Below are 19555 nucleotides of genomic sequence, written 5' to 3'. Positions count from 1 at the left end.
GCAAGCCAGTATTACATGGTATAGCTGGTATGCAACTGCACAAAATCAACAGTGTCTAGCTTTTCGCATTCCTTTTTTTTTCTACTTAGTTATGCACAAATATGATTGTTTTATTTCCCTTGGCTTAGATTTCAAGTCTTTAAAGCATCTTTGTTTTTGTGAGTCCACTCCCTATCTCAATAATTTTCACTCCATGTACTATTCCTCCTAATAAACAGTAGACTGAGCATCATATTTTGCTTTAAATCAGCCTTCCATTAGAGTCATGGTTGTATTAACACTGTAGAAAATGGCACAAATTCAACATTCAATGCCGGTGACTAATTGCAGCTCCAGTGACTTACAAGATTCATGTTGAAGCTAAAATTAGCATTCCTGCATCCTGAATGTGAACATCCTTTCTGCTCTGCCTCCTCAGAGCTACCTCACAGTTATATTGTGTCGTTGATTATAATGCTGCAGTTGTTTCAATATTTTAGTGAAGAAGTTCTACTGATATTAAGAAGCTGTACAGCAGATTCACTCTGGTTCACAATGACTTACTCTCATCTTTGCCAAAATGCATAAAATTTATGCCAAAATTATGACCAAAGGTAATTTCCTGTCCTCAAATTGGGAGGTGAGAAGCCTTTCAATACTCTGGAGGTGAGAAATAAGGAATGAGCATTGTCTGTATGGAGAGATGTGGTGCAACTGTTCTTTGAAGTAGTGAATGGGACTATGAAGGCCAGAAAAACGTCTTTATAACAAATACCTCACACCATGAAGAATATGGATAGATGCCTTCTTCCCTTCTGAGCTGAGAGATAGCTCAGTTGCTCCTGGCCCCTTATCTGCTATTATCAGTATTCACAAGCAACTAGGGGTTACCTCAGGTTCAAGAGAGCAAATGTAAAAAAAATTATTCAGCACTTATTTAAATGCTATATTATAATTAGTAACAAAATGTAGCTACAGCAAAAATGGAAGAAGGCTGAGAAGAGTAAGTAATTTGAATGGTTAAATGTGGGAGGGAAAAAATAACTTCTGTTCTTCATCAAAAACACTAAAGAAAGCTTTTTACTAAGCGGGAAAAAAGAGTACGTTTTTGACTCCCTAACTAGGAGGTAAATCTTAGGTAAGTGATATGTAATTACCTAGGCTGGAATTTGGTCAAAACACCAAGGTTAGTTTGCAAAAAGTAATTTAAGATTTTTAATAGCCCTTGGTACTCAAGATTCTTATTTTACATTTCAGCTGAAACTCTTATTACTGTTAAAGGATCTTCAGTGTTTCTTCTCTCCTAATAAAATTCAGTATTTGCAAAAACAAACAAACAAACAAACAAACAAACAAAAACAACAACAGAAGTTCACCTTATTCAAATTGTTCCAATATTTTTCTAATATTCTTTCTTTCCCTCATCCACCTGCAAACATTTTTTCATTATTTTTTTAAGAGTTGTTCATTAAAAGTAGTTATTGTTACTCTACTCTTAAGTAAACACCAGCTGGGAACATGATATAACTAGTTCCTACTAATATCAGACATTATTCAGCCATTCCCATCTGTATACTGCTAATGAAACAATCCCCATTTGAGTGGGCTAATGCACAAATAAGTAGACACTAAGCAGTCTCTGGGCAATACACTGCAAGTGTATATTCCAGGGCAGGAGAAAAATGAGAGGAGCGTGGTACTTGCAAAACAAAATCACAGGAGAAAATTATCACTGAATGTGTTAGTCTAAAGCAATAGCATTGGGATAGTTGAAAATAACTCAGGGAAGGAGACAGCCATTGTTCCATTATCAGTCAGCTGCTGTTTAGGAAATGTTCCTTTGGGATTTTCAAAAGCTCTGATTATCCAGAATCCTCAAGGCTGTTTATAGTTCTGTGTCTCACTGGTTTAAAAGAACAAAAAGAATATCTATCCATCTATCTATCTATCTATCTATCTATCTATCTATCTGTCTGTCTATCTATCTATCTATCTATCTATCTATCTATCTATCTATTTACATTGTTTTAGATGCCTTTGTATTTCCAAATATGAATTAATGTGATCTGAAATTCATTAGACTCTTACCAAGCAAGAATTTGCTATCACTGTATTACAACTTAGCTATTAAGTACATTTGAGTTTCAGGATTTCAGAGTTTATTTTAGTTTCAGGGGTGTTTTGGCTTTTGTCTTTAACAGAAGTGACTTCAAGGCACAACTATGTGCTTCTGAAAATCTTAACTTCAGTTAATGTATAATAAAAAAAAGACCACAGATCCAGAGAATCATAGACTGGCTTAAGCTGGGAGAGACCTTAAAGATCATTTCGTTTCAACCACCCTACCACAGGCAGAGTTGCCATCTACTAGATCAGGCTGCCCAGTACCCCATCCAATCTGGCCTTGGGATGGGGCATCCACAGTTTCTCTGTGTACCTTATTTCATTGCCTCAACATTATCTGAGTAACAAAATTCCTCCTAATATCTAATCTAAATTTCTCCTCTTTTAGTTGAAAACCGTTTCCCCTTGTTCTGTCACTCTCAGATCGTATAAAGAGTCCATCTCTCTCCTGTTTGTGAACTCCTTTTAGATACTGGCAGGCCACAAGGTGATTGCCCCAGAACTTTCTGTTCTCCAAACTAAACAAGCCCAGCTCCCTCAAATTTTCTTCATAGGAGAGGTGTTCCGGCCCTCTGTTCATGTCTGTGACTCTTCTCTGAACCAACTCCAACACCTCTGTGTCTCTCTTGTGCTGCATTTTAGGAATGCAGCCTTCCCTAAGAGTTGAATAGAAAAAATTGGCAAATAAATGCATACTGTTTAGCTTTTAACATATTAACTTGGTGATGAACTTGGAGAGATGCTGGGAGAAGAGTCCTGCACTTCTATGACTCTTCTGTTCAATATGTAGGAAAAATAGTTCTTCTCCCCCTAAATTAGTAACCAGTAAACTTAATAGGTGTATTTGCATGCCTATGTTATAATGCTGCTTCTTTAGCATGCAACAATTTGTATCCAATATGTAGTGCTTTCTTTCTATGCAAACAACAGAGGGCCGTCATTTTGCTCTGTAAGGAAAGCCATAGTCCTTGTTTTATGCAGTTGGACTGGAAATACAAAGTGGCAACCTTTTTTTTGTTTCATTTGTTCTGCCTAGGAGATGTTTGTAAGTTTTCTATTTAGTTTCATTTCCTTCTTAAAGCCAATGAAGACTGCTTTGAAAACTACTAACAATGGAAATAGTGCAGCAAAACTATCAGTGACAGAAGAATCAATTCCTAGCATATCAATGAGCAAATATCAGCCTAAAAGATGGTCTGCATAGGGAAACAAAGATTAGCCTTCTTTTAACTATGAGAGGAGGTAAAAATCACAGAGTCGTAGAATCACAAGGTTGGAAAGGACCTACAAGATCATCTAGTCCAACCATCCTCCTATCACCATAACTATGCACTAAGCTGCTAAACCATATCTTGTAGCACCTCTTCAACACCACTGGGGATGGTGACTCCACCACCTCCCTGGGCAGGCCATTACAGTGCCTGACCACTCTTTGAGAGAAAAAGTTTTTCCTTATGTCTAACCTAAATCTCCCCTGGCACAACTTGTGGCCATTCTCTCAGGTCATATTTGTTGTCTGGGAGAAGAGGCCAACCCCCTCCTCATCACAACTTCCCTCCAGGAAGTTGTAAAATGCACTGAGGTCTCCCCTGAGCCTCCCCTTTTCCAGACTAAACAGTTCCAGCTCCCTCAGCCACTCCTCATAAGACTTGTGCTCTAGCCCCCTCACATTAAATCTTAAGTAGTTTATCAATAGCTCTAAATCAAAGGATGTGCATATTTAAGGTATAAAATGTTGAATCTTGTTGTTGTTTTTGTTTTAACTGACCTTTCTATTTCCTTATAAGTAGTAAGTAAATAGGGGTTGTTACTTTTTTTCCCTTCCCCTTTGATGTATATTGATTTAGCCTAACTCACCTGGGAGTGGAAGACAAGCAAATGAAGATAAGGTTGAAGATAAGGTTAAAGAAAGGTTAAGCACAGCATCAAAGCCATTTTCTCAAGCAAAAAGGTTTTACGTTCTTTAAACACTTAACTGCATACCCTGTACATAATAATCACTATAATTAAGTGATTGTCCTTTAAAAACTTGAAAATGACATAGAGGAATGATAAATTGTTAATTAAGGATATGCTGTTCTGTTTCAATTCTGATTACACCTCCTGCTGGGCACGACTGATCTATTCTAATCTCTGCTGTGAATTCATTCAATACCACGCCTTTCTGCTATCATGTTTTCACCCTTCCTGAGTTTCATGGCTACCATATGGTACAGAGCCTCAGTAAGTTCAACTGATAATTTCATGGTATCAATGTTCTGGGGAAAAGATGCCACTGATATCCAATAGGCATGCTTGGACATGGTTGTCCTACCAGGCAAACATCTAAAATTGCCATTAAAAATGATGAATGAATTTCTAAATTGTGTTTTAAAATAGAGTTCATCATGACCATGAAAAATTTATTACTTTAGCTTAAAGAAATGATTATTTCATCCTTAAGCTTCTCTTTTTCACAGGAAACTCATTTAAAATGGGTGGCCTGAAAATAGCAGTTAGAAGCAATAATGATCTTTAATTCCATATTAGAAGTATAGAAGAGAGTATCTCATTTCCTTTTTAGGCATAAAACGGTAGAGTTCTGAGAAAGCATTTCTACCAATTTGAATTCAGATTATTTCATATGAAAGCTCTAACATTAATTCTAGAAAAATACATGATAAATACTTTATTATTATTATTATTATTTTAATACTGGATATCTTCTATAAGTCTAGTTATTATGTATTTATTATTTTTATTTTCTCTACCAGTTGGCATGTATTTAACTTGATCTGGTCCATTGTGTTTAAGCTATGTTTGTCTCCTCCAGAATTCCTCTAGCTACTTCAAGAGAGGAACATTGTGACTCTAATACTGTGAGTTTCCTTTCCAGCTGGGCTATGTTTGTGCCATTTATGGGCTGAAGTATCACAGGTCGACTTCTAATCCTCTTGTTCACTGTGGTACGCTTGGGGTCGAGGTAGTAGCAGATGATCTCATTTGATCTCTCCCTTAGCTGCTGCACTTTGCCAGTCTCAGTTATAAAAGTGGCAGAAGCTGAAAACTATGTTCTGTCTTCCCTTTTTAAGAGGATTTGCTGTTTTCAGAGAAGTGAAAAAAAAAAAAAAAAAAAAAATGTTCCTGCATGAAAAAGCAAAGGGATATGATGACTTTCTGAACTGCGAGTCAATGAGCCTCTCTCCACTTCTAAACACAGAATGACAAAACCCCTGCAGTGTGGGTAAAAAAATTGTGGAGGTCTCCAGGCAAAACTTCTGTTCAAATGTTCAAAATAGAATAACTTTATAGCTGTATAGATTTTGAGGAGTATTTTGTTTTTGTGTGTTGCTGTCTTCCAGGTATAGATGTACAGTCTCTCACTATTCCAGCCTAAGCATACAAACACATCTTGGTAAAGTGTCTGCAGTTGGCGGATAAAAGCTCATTTGAGAGGTTACAGTTAAGTTCTGCAGTGAGAAAGTGGGTCTAATCATATATTTTCAATGACAATAAATTGCATATGGTTTATTGCTGTGTAATTTTCTTGTTACTCCCATTAGTATAATATAAACAGAGGACTGACAACTTTCTCTTACCATGACTGGAAATTTGAGAAATGTTTCTTACAGTTACATCCTCCCACAGATGGAGAATTGTACTCTGGCACAGCAGCAGACTTTATGGGCAGAGACTTTGCCATTTTCCGAACTCTGGGGCATCACCATCCAATCAGAACAGAGCAGCACGACTCCCGGTGGCTAAATGGTATGTAAGATGTACATTTATCCCGTTACATTTGTCTAGCTATTAAAGAATAGCACACAGTTTTGTTCCAGCAACATCTGTGCCATATACACTCCTCCTTTATTTGAAGCAGAATTTTCTCTTAAACTAGTTAAACTAATCAAAAGTGATTTATAAAGAAGAATTTTTGTTTTAATTACATTGAGATTTGTGGAGTGTGATTAAATTTAAAACATATACAGAAACTAAGTTAACACAATTAAGCCACAGGAGCTGATTTCTATAGGGCGTAAGTTGGACAGAAGCTCAAGGCCTAGGGAGGCATCAGCCACACGTCAACACAAAGTAACTACAGAGCCTTGGGCAGGACTAAATTCTGTACAAGCTTTAATTTTTTACTGGATTGAAAGGAATCTGACACTGGCCACCAAGTGCAACAGAGAGTGAATCCACTGACTTTTCTGAGCAGTCCAGAGTTGTCAGTGGGTTGGAAAAAATGAAAGGAATCTTGGGTATTTCAAGTTATTGCATTTCAAAATATTCAGCAGACAAAAAGAGAAAAAATATAAATGATATGGATATTGCTAAGCACGCCTGTAGCTGCTTGTTCATGTGTATAGGGTGAGAGGAGAGGGATAGCTTCAATGAAAATCTTGTTTTGACTTCATGTACTTTAAAATGTGTTTGAGTTCTCTATCCAATTTTATTGAAGTCTGGACAAGGAGCTACTAATTATGGTTTAGTAGTTTGTGGTAGCAATGGTAAGGGGAGGACGGTTGGACTAAATGACCTTGGAAGTCCTTTCCAATCTTGTGATTCTATGATTCTATGAAATTTTCACTAATTTAACTGGATTTACACCAGGATTATGAGAGTTTTGGAAATGAATATTCATCATTTTAAAAAGCTGCCATTTGATTTAAGTGGGCCAGTAATGCTAGCTGTAGTCTATGTTAATTTATATTTTAATTTTGAAAACTTGACTCAGCTACTTTTTCTGTACATGCTACTTGCGTCTGTCAGACTTGCACTCCTGTTTTTTGAATTCAAAGAAAAGAATTGTGTTTAGATAGTTTTCACTTCTAACCATATTACTTATGTCTGTGCTAATGTCTGGGTCTTCTTGTGTGGTTCTTTAATTCAGTGCAAAGTGATCATTTTAGTGTGTAACAGCAGCCAGTTTTTTAACAACAGTTTCTTTTCATTTAAAGTAAGGAAGTTTTCTGTCATACTAGTTATTATATTAGATTTATGTACGATAAACAATCTAAATCTCATGGTTAAAATTGTAAAGTTCTTTTGGAAGTTGGATGAACAAAACTATTTAAGACATGTATCCTAAAAGTAATGCCTCCTTTTTATTTCTATGGGAACAACAACAGATGCAAAAAGGACAATAACGCTACTTCATAGAGAAAATTTTCAGCAACAAAATACTGTTTTTCAACATAGTCATCACCTTTAGCTACACATTTTCATCAGCCTTGAACAAAAGCCTTTATGTCACATAAAACTGCCTCACTGTGCTCATACCTATAATTTAGTTTCCATAAACATTCAGCAAGCATTGATGAATATCAATAGGTGCAATTATTTTCTGTAGGAAATGAAGGAATTCAGTGGCACACCTTTGCTTCACATGTACTTCTATGTCAGACACCATTTTGGTAGACTGCCTCTGTCCTGTCATCTGTTGCATGGCAACAAAATGTAATGGAATATTGTTGGGAAGATTCAATCTCCACTGACGTTCTACCAACATTCGCCTCGATGTCGTGGACCAATGTAATAAAATAGAAGGCATTACTTTCAGAGCAGCTCTCATATATACACTGTATGTATGTATCAGATAACCACATATGTGTATGTGTGTGTACATAGGTGTGTTTTTATGATGATGAGTTGTATGAATCTGACTTTTTTCCTGTTAAATTTAGTTTAGTCATAACTCAGACGTACAACTGTCAGGTCAGTTGATACTTGCCTAGTAAACCAGCAATATTGTTTATTAGTTTGTGGGGTTTTTTTTACAGTGATAGAGAAGATAGCTGTACTTCAGAAAACATTACAGTACAGTGTTACAGATATATCCATCTGTCTTGGAAACTGTGAGAGTAAAAATATATTCAATATAATGCAATGTTCATTTTCATTGTGATAGTTGTGATGACATAGAATACGGTCCTGCAAGCAAAATCTGCTTTTGTGCTCTAGATTTGCACAATGACAGCTGAGTCAGGAGCATTTGTATGTTGGAAAAGCACAGCCACTGTCCACAGCTCCAGTACTTCATCACTGAAAATGTGTCATTCCTTTGTGGATTCGGTTATCAGTCTTTCAGCACTAAATGTGAGAACTACTTTTCCCAAATTAGCACTAAGGCTACATCTGACAGAGTAGAAACCACAACCTCTTTATGCAAGATGGGAAGGTGAAGACATTTGCATGTAAAGAACCGATGAATGTCAGACTCTTCAGAATTTAAATATCATCCAAAAGAAGCATAGAAGTAGAAAGGCAGTATTTACCATAGCACACAGTGAAGATTATTTTCAACACTAAGTGTAGTTCTTAAACTATCTTCCTGTATGGAAATATAAGTTTAAGCTGGTTTAAAAACTCAAGAATCAAACAAAGGCTTTTAGAATCTATTCTCATAGCTGTATATAATTTAATAGACAATGATCCATAAGTACATTTTTGAAATCTGTCTCTCCCTTGCAAGTCAATGAAGTTACATTCCTAAGAGGCAAAATTTGACTTAAAATCTGCACTACAGTGCTCCTATTAAAGGTTCTAAAACTCTACTGTTAATTTCCCAATGGTAATGTCCTGGCAGCCTTTCTGCATAGGACTCCTACTTTCAGCATCCAGCAAGGAAGTCCAAAAATGATAACCATTTGGATTTCAAACTCTTCAGACATGCCTTTGACTTTTTAATTTTTATATATTTATTCTTACTTTGGCCATTTGTCTATCTTTTAATGCAATTAAAAAGTTTTGTGATTGCATGTATTTAAGGTGAGTATATTTTTAATAAAACACATTTGCACTGAAGGATGAGGTATACTTAATGTTCCTAAACATTTGTACAAACTAGTTTTGAATCCTAGGTTTGTAAACATTTACACATTTTTAGTAAAAGCATGGATTGCTATGTAGTGATGGGTTCGCTTTTTCAGTTACTGTCCAGAGTATGCTTATCTTCAGGTTAAAAACCACTGTTCTAATGGACAGATACTGAAAACTTGATAAGGACTGCAATTCTGACCAAAATGTGAACTCCTCATCTGCATGAAGCTTAAAAGATAGGTGGTGAGGCAGCCAGTTATCAGTCTTCTTGTACACTTCCAGGGACAGTGACTCAACCACCTCCCTAGGCAGCCTGTTTCAGAGCCTGACCACTGTCTCAGAGAAGTATTTCCTCACATCCAACCTGAATCTCCTCTAGCACAACTTCCTCTAATCCTATCACTAGTCATGTGGGAAAATTGGCCAACCCCCACCTCACCACAACCTCCCTTCAGGCAGTTGTAGAATGCTATACAGTCTCCCCTGAGCCTCCTCTTCTCCAGACTAAACACTCCCAGTTCCCTCAGATGATCTTCATAAGAATGTGCTCCAGACCCCTCACCAGTTTTGTTGCCCTTCTCTGGACATGTTCCAGAGCCTCAATGTCTTTCTTGTAGTGAGGGGCCCAAAACTGAACACAGTACTCATGGTGTGGCCTCACCAGAGCTGAGTGCAGGGAGATGATCACTTCTCTGCTCCTTCAGGTTACACTATTTCTGATACAAGCCAGGATGCTGTTGGTTTTCTTGGCCACATGGGCACACTGTTAGCTCACATTCAGCTGAGCACCAACCAACACCCCCAGGTCCATTTCTTCCATACAATCTTTCAGCCGCTCTGTCCCATGCCTATAGTGTTACCTGGAGTTGTTGTGGCCAAAGTGCAGGACCTGGCACTTGATCTTGTTGAACATCAATCCATTATCCTCAGGCCAGTGACGCAGCAAAGTTCTTGCTTGTGTTTACTTTGTTCAAAACAGAGATTTGAAATTGCTTTCCCCGTATTAAACCTAAGGTCAGAGTGCAGAGAACACAGCTTCTTGGTAACAAAAATGGAATGAAGGGAACACTTGTGCATGAGTTTTTCCTAGAATTTAAACCTCATCTGGAATTGAACAACAATACACAAGAAGTTTTTGGATTAAAGTATGAACACAGAGTTTCTACAGAGATTACAGAATCACGTGTTGAAGATGTTCCACCTCTCATAATAAGACTATTGCTACTGGGAAGAGGGGTTTGAACTGTGCACAGCCCAAGGGAAGGTGCTGGCCAGCAGCTCTTAAATATTTTTAAGTCTTTTAAAAATTTTAAATGCTGTCAGGCTTCTAAAGACATTTCATTTTGCATAAAAAATTAAATAGTCACCAAACCGAATAAAGCAAGGGAGACTGATTCTATAGCTGTGTAGTCAGGGCATTCATCTAGAAGGTAGAGAACAATGCATCAGTCACTGTAGCAGTGTATATTTAATTATTGATACAGAGTTAGCCAGAAGTGACATGCAGGCATTTGCAAAAACACAGTAAAATATGTCCATGCTCAGGGAAGTCGAGTTGGTATGAAAAGCCGCTGTTCAGTGCCCCACACCAAATCATGCATTTTGTCATAAGCCATGTGTGTGGACGTTACTGGCTCCTTGTACAAGTGCATAGTATTTCTCTGCACAAAAAAACTTTGACAGTCTGGGCTGGTCTCAGTGAGGCTTAAGAATACATTTGGACTCTCTGAAAACGTCTTGAAATTAAAAAAACAAACAAACAAAAAAATCACATGTTCACCTTTACTATAGGACTAATAGCTTTGATGTTATTTCCCACAGAGTTCTGCCTATAGACAAAAAGCATGCTTTTCTTTAGATGTGCCATTACCTTGTATAGTTCAGACCCATCAGAAACCAACGTTATTTCAAGGAAGTGTAGATCAGATCCTGGTTTTGTGAACTGTTTCGGCAATAACACAAGATGAGTAGGAGTCATGTGCAGGCTGGAGTAGCTTCCCCTGGTACTAGGGAGTTCGTCTGAGAGCTAAATGGAGAGTTTGCTGTACATCTTTCACTCCCTTCTCTTAAGCTTAAGAAGCATTCATGCAAGGGCTGAGGGCACGGCTAGAGGCAAGAAAGAAGAAATGGTGGTGCAGTGTACCAAAGCAAATGCTAAGCAGTGCACTGAAGATAGTTTTCAAGTTGAGGTTTAGGGGAGTGGAAGGAAAGCTTTAAGCCACCCTAATTTTATTTTACTCAAGCATGGGGGATCTGGCCTTAAATTGTTAACATTCATAAAATGAATGACCATAAACATTTATTTTAAAATCAAAACAAACTTGGGATGCACAAAGTTTGAGAGGAAATGAAATCACAAAATCCACATTAAGGTAGTATTATGAATGTGATTTACACTCCAAATAGTGAGGGAACAGCAAAGTTAAGGCAGACAGTCCGGATGGATTTCCAGCCACAGAGTGGAATTTCCTTGCTTTTTGTGGATTTAAATCTGCTCTATAATGTTATTTTATCATACTTTCCATGGCTTAATTTTTAAAATGGGGCAGCAGTTGTACTTACTCCCTTGGGGTTATTGTCCTTGATAATCTTTATTTTACAGTTACATAAACAGCTGAGAATTATAGAAGCTGAGTGGCTGTTCAATAAAAATGCTCTCTTAAATTTCACAGGCTCCATTTTTGGAAATAAGGGTTTGATACTCTCCTGGCGTTAATACAGAACCTTAGCTATCACTGTATGTTGTTTCTGTTTATGGCATTTTGTAGGATGTCCCAACACTGGCAACTTACACACCTAATTTTGATTATATATGAATTGCAAGAGGAGAACAAGATTTCAATTTGTTTATAAGATATTTTCCCATCTAATAAGGATGTAGTAAATGCATCGAGCCTTTATTCTCTTCCAGCTACTCTTGTTGAGGCTTATACACTTTCATTTACTGCATTCTTGATCTATAATTCTAATTTGATCAGCCAAATCATACTCTTTTTCCATCCATCCATATGTACTCACATCCCTCTTTTATGTGCCTCTCCTTGCTCCCTAAATGCCTTCCTAGTTTCCCACTTTCCAGCCCACCTCCTACACATTAGCAATCCAGACATACAGAAAGTGATAATACATGCCAGCAAAGGTAAGCAGACAGAAAATGGATAACCTTCCAGCACAGATGGGACTAAACCATCCTAGTTTACTCTAGGAAGGCTATTTCCTAAAATTTATCTGAGATGTTCTTGGAGAAAAGAGGTGGTGGATGCTATAAACACAATATATCAAGAAAAGAACTATTTAAATGAAGGACCTTTGAAAAAGTTGGATACAAGTTGGATATGAGCAAATTTAATTTTCAAATCTGTAGTCAGTGGGGCAGCCTAGCAGGTTTGAAGAGGAACTTTAATAACAGTTTATGTGCTCTCAGATAGTATTTTTGTCTGACACTGTGAGAAACTGAAGTAAATAGACTCCAGTCTGTGTTCACATAGATATACAAGGAAATATTTAAACAATCTTACCAGTGAAAACAGTGAGGTTTATTTTTCAAGGATATCTTGCATTTAAAGTACGCATTTATATCTTTGAACCAAATTAGTTAGCTGATATCTCCTATCATGCAGGCTGCAGCATGGAACCAAGCCCAGCATTTTCCCACCACTGCTCATGCAGACAAGAACAGCTCAAAGCCTTGCAGGAACAAAACGTATAAGCAAGTCTCATTTCTCACTTAATACACCCTCCCACCCCCATTCCCCTTAGCTTCCTTGCTAAGAATAGCAATAAATAATTACACAGTGATAAATTCCATGTGTGACAAATGCTAATGTCACCTAGCACAGTGCTAGGAAGTATTCAGAAACTATGGTGACGGTGGCATAATAACGCGAACAGAATGGAATACAACTCTTTTTTTCTTCCTTAAGTTTCTAGATCCAAATTCGAGAGAATGAATAAAATTTTCAAATTACTTTTCTCATTGCAAGCTAACAAGTCTTTTCTGAATACATTTTATTATAACTCATTCTATTTCTCCTGGAAGAAATGTTGAATTTCTGGAAGCACAAAGATGCACTTCTTTCTTGCTGTTATTACTTGGTGTTCAAACTAAAATGGTTACAACACAGGGAGCCATAAGCTCAACCAAGTATTTGATTGGAAGATATCAACGTAGGTGAATCCAGTAATTCATCTTGACTGATAGCCCCTGCCTGTATCCTTATACAAAGTAAATAAAAGGCTCTAATTTGGAAACTGAAAGCCAAGTAGCAATTAAAGAATGCATAGTTGCTTTACACTGCCTCTGGATGTGAGAAAGATCGTGAAGGTGGTGGGTAAAAAGAATCAGAAAAATCACTCCCCAAAAGTCACCTGAACAAAATTATTTTAAACACTCCTAGCAAAATATTTCCTAGTCTCCTCCTCTCCCCTCCTCTCCTCTCTCCCCCCTCCCCCTCCTTCTTCCTCCCTCCTCCTTCCTGCCTCTCCCTTCCCCTCCCCTCCTGTCCTCCACTTTCCTCTCCTTCCCTCCCCTCTCCTCTTGCTACTGTCAATGATTGCATCATTTTTTTTCATTCACCTTAAGTGCTATGAATGAGATTTTGTTTCATTTAGGTATGAAAAATAGATAAAGCCTAAAGATGAGTTTTGAGGCTAGAGTGGATTCAGAGAGTAGGAAAGAAAAACAAAAGAGGACATCCCCATGGTTCTGATCACACATTTTGAGAACTTCCTGACACTCTAGAGAATATGAATTACAGAAAAATACTTGCATCAGTAAACATATTAGTTTGTATTATAGCCACAGTAAGCTTGATGAAGTTAGGATACACATTAGTTCAGCAACACCTGATTTAGGATATGTGTATGTCTTATGATTAACCATGTTCTCATTTATGAGTGTTAGCTTGGTCAGTCTTATTATTCACACCAAAAAAATAATAGCTGATAGTGTAGATTAGGAACCTTGTTTTGTGGTAACTCGTGCTGTGACTCACCCTCTTTATAGAGCATATATGATCAAAAATAATGAGAGAGCTCAGAGTTCAAAGCATGGTTTTCACAGGAGCCCAGATAAGCTTTTATGCTCTACACAGTACAGTTTTTAGGAAAGAAATTTATAGCTCTCTAAACAAGCACTGTGAGATATGACCTCAGTCCCTAAAAGATCATTGTGCAGTTTCTTTCTAAACAGAGAAAAAGAAGTGATTGCCAGCTTTGGGATATGTGCTTACACATGTACATTGAATTGATTTGTTGGTAATATGTTAGAAATGATAGTTTTTGGGTTTTTTTTTTTTAATTGTAATTGTTATATTACTGGTGAATACACTATCACGTCAACAATCCAGTAAATCCTGGTAAGCATCATGTCAGGGTGAGACCTAAGAATATTGCCCTTTCCTTCCGCTATTCTCTGACTTTTCCGAGGAGGAAATTGGATAACTGAGACAGAACAAGCTCTGTCTAGGTCTGGCTTGACATGAATAAGTCTGTACCTGGCTGTACTGAACAAATTGAGTGATCTTGTTTGTGTGGTCAGAATCAAGATTTAATGACCCAGTTGGGTTGCACATTACAGACATAGAATGACAAACCTGAGTCTCAGTTGCCACCTCCAAATGTAGGCGCTGTGCAAAAATTCAGCTGCAGGAGTGCACCCCAGGAATAACGGTCTCATGTATGTTTCCAGCTCTTAACTTACTCTTTTTATATTTATATTTATATTTACCTGACAATGAAGGAATGTTTATTTATATAGACACATAGAATCATAGAACTGTTCAGGTTGGAAAAGACCTTAAAGGTCATTGAGTCCAAATGCATCCTAACCATACTACTCTAACAACACTCCGCTAAATCATAGGTAATTATATGATATTTATATGATGATATGATATTTATATGATGATATTTATGTGATATTTATTACATCATACGTAATAAACATGTATCAACTTCAATGGATAATTTCTGCAGTTGACAGTGGGCAGCTTTGTGTACTTCTTTCAGTGAATATATATTAAAAGGACCATGCATGTATATCTACACATGAAAGGTCTATACATATATGCATAAATATAAACACATTACCTTCCTGCTCCAGTTAATTGTCAGTAAGTGTTATTGAAAATTCTTACCCTGGAGACGAATTTCGATAGGAAAATTGAAAAATAAAATAGGAAAGATAATTTATCTGAAACAGGTGTAATGTTCAGGTTCTACAACTGCACTTTGTTTTGCTTTTTGGCTAGGCCTCACTTCTAGTTACACAATCTGGTTTTCTTTGTAATTATTATTTTTACAAAGATGTAAATCAGATTAAGGTGGCCTGATGCCAAAGGCACTACATGTGTACTACAGACCTTGCAAACTCAGCTGGATTTCCCATGAGCTCTGAGATCTCTGTGAGGGCTCACCACTTCTCTGATGCTTGAAAAGTAGTGACTTTCAGGTACCAAATTCTGCCTTCTTTCTTGTTAACAAATAACCAGCCAATTATTCAAGAAAAGTTAAGCAGAAATCTGCTGGTAGGGAATCACACCGCAGAATACTAAGTGATTTCAACAAAGTGGGAAGGGGTCTGTTACAGCCCTCTTCATTGAGATATGACACACATCTGATGTTTTTTGTACGTTCTTGTGCCTTTTCTTCCCTTCTGCTCTAGCCATCAATTTAATGAGTGTTGACCCTGTCAATACCAATTTCCTCTTCTCAGGACAGCACATTTAGAGTTTGGTGGGCATTCAATAGAAATTTACTGTTGACTGGGTAATTTGAGTTCATGTGTGTGGTGAAAAATTAGTGAGGAGAATTACCCAGAAAAGTGGATGCCATGACAATGCATGTCACCATGGTGTGACCAGCTCTGCTGACATAGGTTTCAAAAGCTCTCCCCCTGTGAAAATGGGGCCTGTTTGCAAATTAATTAGTTTCTGGCAGCAGCTTGATTGTTGACCCAAAGTTTGTAGAGTGGAAAAACAATCAGATTAGTGTGTTCAATATAAAGGCCCAGTGCGGCACTCAAGTGCAGTTTGCCAAACTGTTGAAGCTGTGAATAGAGTGAAACAAATTCTTTTTTGAGAAGCCAAGGCAAAGGTTAAGTGTGATGTGACTGGAGCATGCTGGCTGCCGCGGGGGGGGAAGGTGGAGAATTAGAGGTTTCAGCCATACAAGAATGGAGAGCACTAAGCAAGTTGCATTGAATTTAATGAAATTCACAGCTTCAGACCAAAGTGTTTGGCAGAGTCTGTGTTAAAAGGAGAAATAAGATGGCTTTGTTTTGAGAAGTTTTCTTTATACAATCTTGTTGGAGTTTGGGGATTGAGCCTTTAAAGACTATTAGAAACACTTCCTGAGTCTCCATACTGTTTCTAGGCACCTGCAGACTTTGAGGTTTGTACCAATTCTTCCCCATCTCTGCCACATATAAACTCTCTTTATGTCCACTGATTCTATCCAAGGCTCATTTATCACCTCCAGTGTTTGGGCAGGTTTCTTTTAAATTGAGCTGGTTCTGCAACTCACAAACAGGCATATCAGAAATCAACTCCTGTGAATTGAGAGACTAATTAAAATCTGTTATTCAGATATGAAGACAAAAGTTAGATACTACAAAAATGCCACAGTCCAGATATTTACCTGATAATGAAGTAAAATATCTACACTGCATCCAAGAAAAATCTACTAATTTCTGCTCACTGCAGTGCTCAGTTCATGTCATTCACAATATACGTTATTTCTTCAATATCTATTTTTATACAAATCTGCTTCTTAAAATTAATTAGTCATTTGCTGTTTTTAATGCTTTTAGAATATTTTCTCTACATCACTGTAAAAATATACATTTTTATTATTATTTTCCCAGTATGCAAATGGAAAAGGCTAATGCCAGTACATGCGGAGGACACCATATTTATGATGTAGTATTCTCTTCTACCAGTATCTTGGCTCTGTTTGCATAGTTCAGAAAACATAATAGAACTAACCAGAGAGAGAAAGAAGCTGGGATGAGAAGCTGAAGGGCTCCACCACAAATCCATCAAGTAACTGAGCTGCCCTGCACATTTAGCAGAGCAAATGGTGGAAGCTCTATCCTTGAAGATGTTCAAGGTCAGACTGGATCAGGCTCTGAGTAACCAGATCTAGCTGTAGATTTCCCTGTTCACTGAATTGGAGTTGGATCATATGACCTTAAAGGGTCCTTTCCAGCTCACAAGATTAAATGATTCTATGATTCTGTAAGAGGAAACAGCACCTGAGTGTGTTCCAAACTCTTTCCTCCATTCCATAAAACCATGAGTGTTACTTTGCAGCTCACGTAGACTTGAAGATTTGTTCTTAGTAATGGGCTGAACCTAACTCCTTTACACCAACATTCCTGAACCGTGAATTTCTTGTCCCAGAAGGCATTCAGTGTTGCTTGCAATTAACACAACTGATTGCTCAAAGCCAGCACCTGATGTGGCATGTAGCCAGCGGTAACATAATTGGCTCTTTAAACGGGCAAACATCCACTTCAGAGTGGAATTTGTGATGAAGGAATTCATAGTTCAAAGTAAGTCAGGTATTTGAATACCTGGTCTATACATTAAAACCTCAACTAGCATTAGACACATCTGAATTATGTTGCAGACTCAAAGCCTCCCTTTCTCTCCGTCTCCACAACTTCCCCTTCTCTTTGTTCATGAAACTGTGTAAATTCCAGTCTGAATGCTTGTAAGGTTAAGTAATTGCTTTTGTTCTTTGGGTTATTTAATTACAAATCTCAGTAGATGACAGGTCCTCTGCACTAAAGGAAGACATCACATTTGCACAGTTACTGTATCCCAGCACAAATGTGTGTGGCAAATCAGTGACTGCAGATTTATTCATGCCCTCTGGGACCTGCACTGCCTTTTCAGCTTAGCATGCAATATGATTTAAATTACAGCTTGTGCAGAGCTGTGCCTTGGGATTACACTCCATGTTTCCAACTGTTTATAGTTCAGTGAGCTTTAACCTCTGTGATTCTGAAAATTAAATAATGTCATGGCTGATATCAAACTGATGGCTGGTATTAGATTCCTAAGTACTGTCTTGTATTAAAATACTATTTTTACAGCAAAGTGGAAACATCAATGTATTTTAAAACGATAATACATTCAGATAATTCAAGAACACAATTCAAAAGTCACACTAGCGAGGAGCAGCAAGGCTAATATTAAGCTCAATTCTCAAGGATGTATTCTTCTACTGTATTTAGCATTTATGGCTACTGTCTGTACTAGAGTAGGACATGGCCTAATACTTTTGTGATCAGACAGACACAGCATGCAAGATTGAGAAATGTAGCTGAAGGATCTATTGTAATTAAATTCAGATTTGTTAATTCATTGCAGACTAATTATTTATTAAATACCACCCTGGATCAAATTTTACATCTCGAAGACCCTTCTGTGCTGTAACTGTAAGACATTTAGATATTTTTATAACCTGTCAATAGAAGAGCAGCAAAAACACCTGGTTACAAAACTGTATATTTCAGTTTGGCAGATCATTCCCAGCAGATCAGTTTTCATCTTTTTTCAGTATTTTAATTGATACAACAGCTTTTAGCAATTTTTCTTTGCTTAGCCCTGCAAACCCAGTGTGTCCAGGACAGATTCCATTCCAGTTCTGCTTAAACCACTTCATTGGGTTCCTCTCCGGGTTCTACCAGGCAACACCTGTGAAACAAAAGGGTGGAACAGATGTCACCATCAGCATAATTTAGCCCTTACAGCCTTATTCATGACAGTGGTGTAAAGAAGAGAGAACAGGAGGGGAGAAGGACAAATGGGAGAGACAAATGGAATACTGTTTTTTCACCTGTAAAGGTAGCATGTTTGAGCAAATAAATAAAATAAAGCAGACCCAAATTCTTCATTCACAGAATGAATGATGGACAAATCAGAAAAAAAAGACTTGACAAATGGATTCTCATTTGATGTCTAATTTTTTTTTTGTCAGAGCAGTAGATCATGAATAGACTATTTTACAGCAATGCTAAATTGGATTTTTTTCATAGTCAGCTATAGAGCATCGTATATTACTTAGCTCAGGCTTCAGCATCTAGCTTTTAGGTTTCAAAGTGGTGTCAAATGTACCCCATCCCTTGGTTCATTTATAGGATTACATGGGTGTATATCAATACACACTTTCTGGGTAGCTGTCTATCAGATTTCATTCTCTAATAAGCATGTAAGTTATGTCATTTTGCATGCTATGCAATAAAAAAGAAAGAAGAAAAAAAGTTGAGTTCTAAAAACCAATCCGCCAGCTAATAACTAACACTCAGAAAAAGTGAATGTGTTAGTAAACAAAAAAAAGGACTGTGTTATTGAAATTTGATAGCACAGTGGTTAAGAATCTTAAAAGCAACACTGTTCTCTGGAAGTTTCACTATCCAAAAGCCTGTCTGAGACTAAGCCACCAAAATAGACTCTTTTTAAACACTTTTTGTCTCAGTACTAAAAGCTTTATTGCTATAAGCTGAATACTTCATGTGTTAGAAAGATGAGATTTCCTGCATTATCAAGTTTTGACATTGTTATTCTCTAAAACTTTGGAACTACTGTTTCCTTTATAGTATCAAGCAAAATTTGATGTTCCTGGGCTATTAAGAGCTTCCACAAAC

General features: G+C 37.3%; 1 protein-coding gene across 1 annotated transcript in view; it reads left to right on the top strand.

Annotated features, from left to right (window-relative positions):
* Window positions 1-19555, top strand: part of SEMA3A (semaphorin 3A) — a gene marked incomplete at its 3' end in the record, with an annotated part of 166877 nt that overhangs the window by 102870 nt on the left and 44452 nt on the right. Inside the window, exon 7 of the mRNA XM_079545666.1 lies at window positions 5731-5850. Within this exon, the coding sequence (XP_079401792.1) occupies window positions 5731-5850 (120 nt within the window). The remainder of the gene's footprint in view (window positions 1-5730; window positions 5851-19555) is intronic.

Source organism: Tetrao urogallus (genome assembly GCF_951394365.1).
Source record: "Tetrao urogallus genome assembly, chromosome: 1".
Taxonomy (NCBI): Eukaryota; Metazoa; Chordata; class Aves; order Galliformes; family Phasianidae; genus Tetrao; species Tetrao urogallus.
This window is presented reverse-complemented; position numbering and strand designations above follow the sequence as displayed.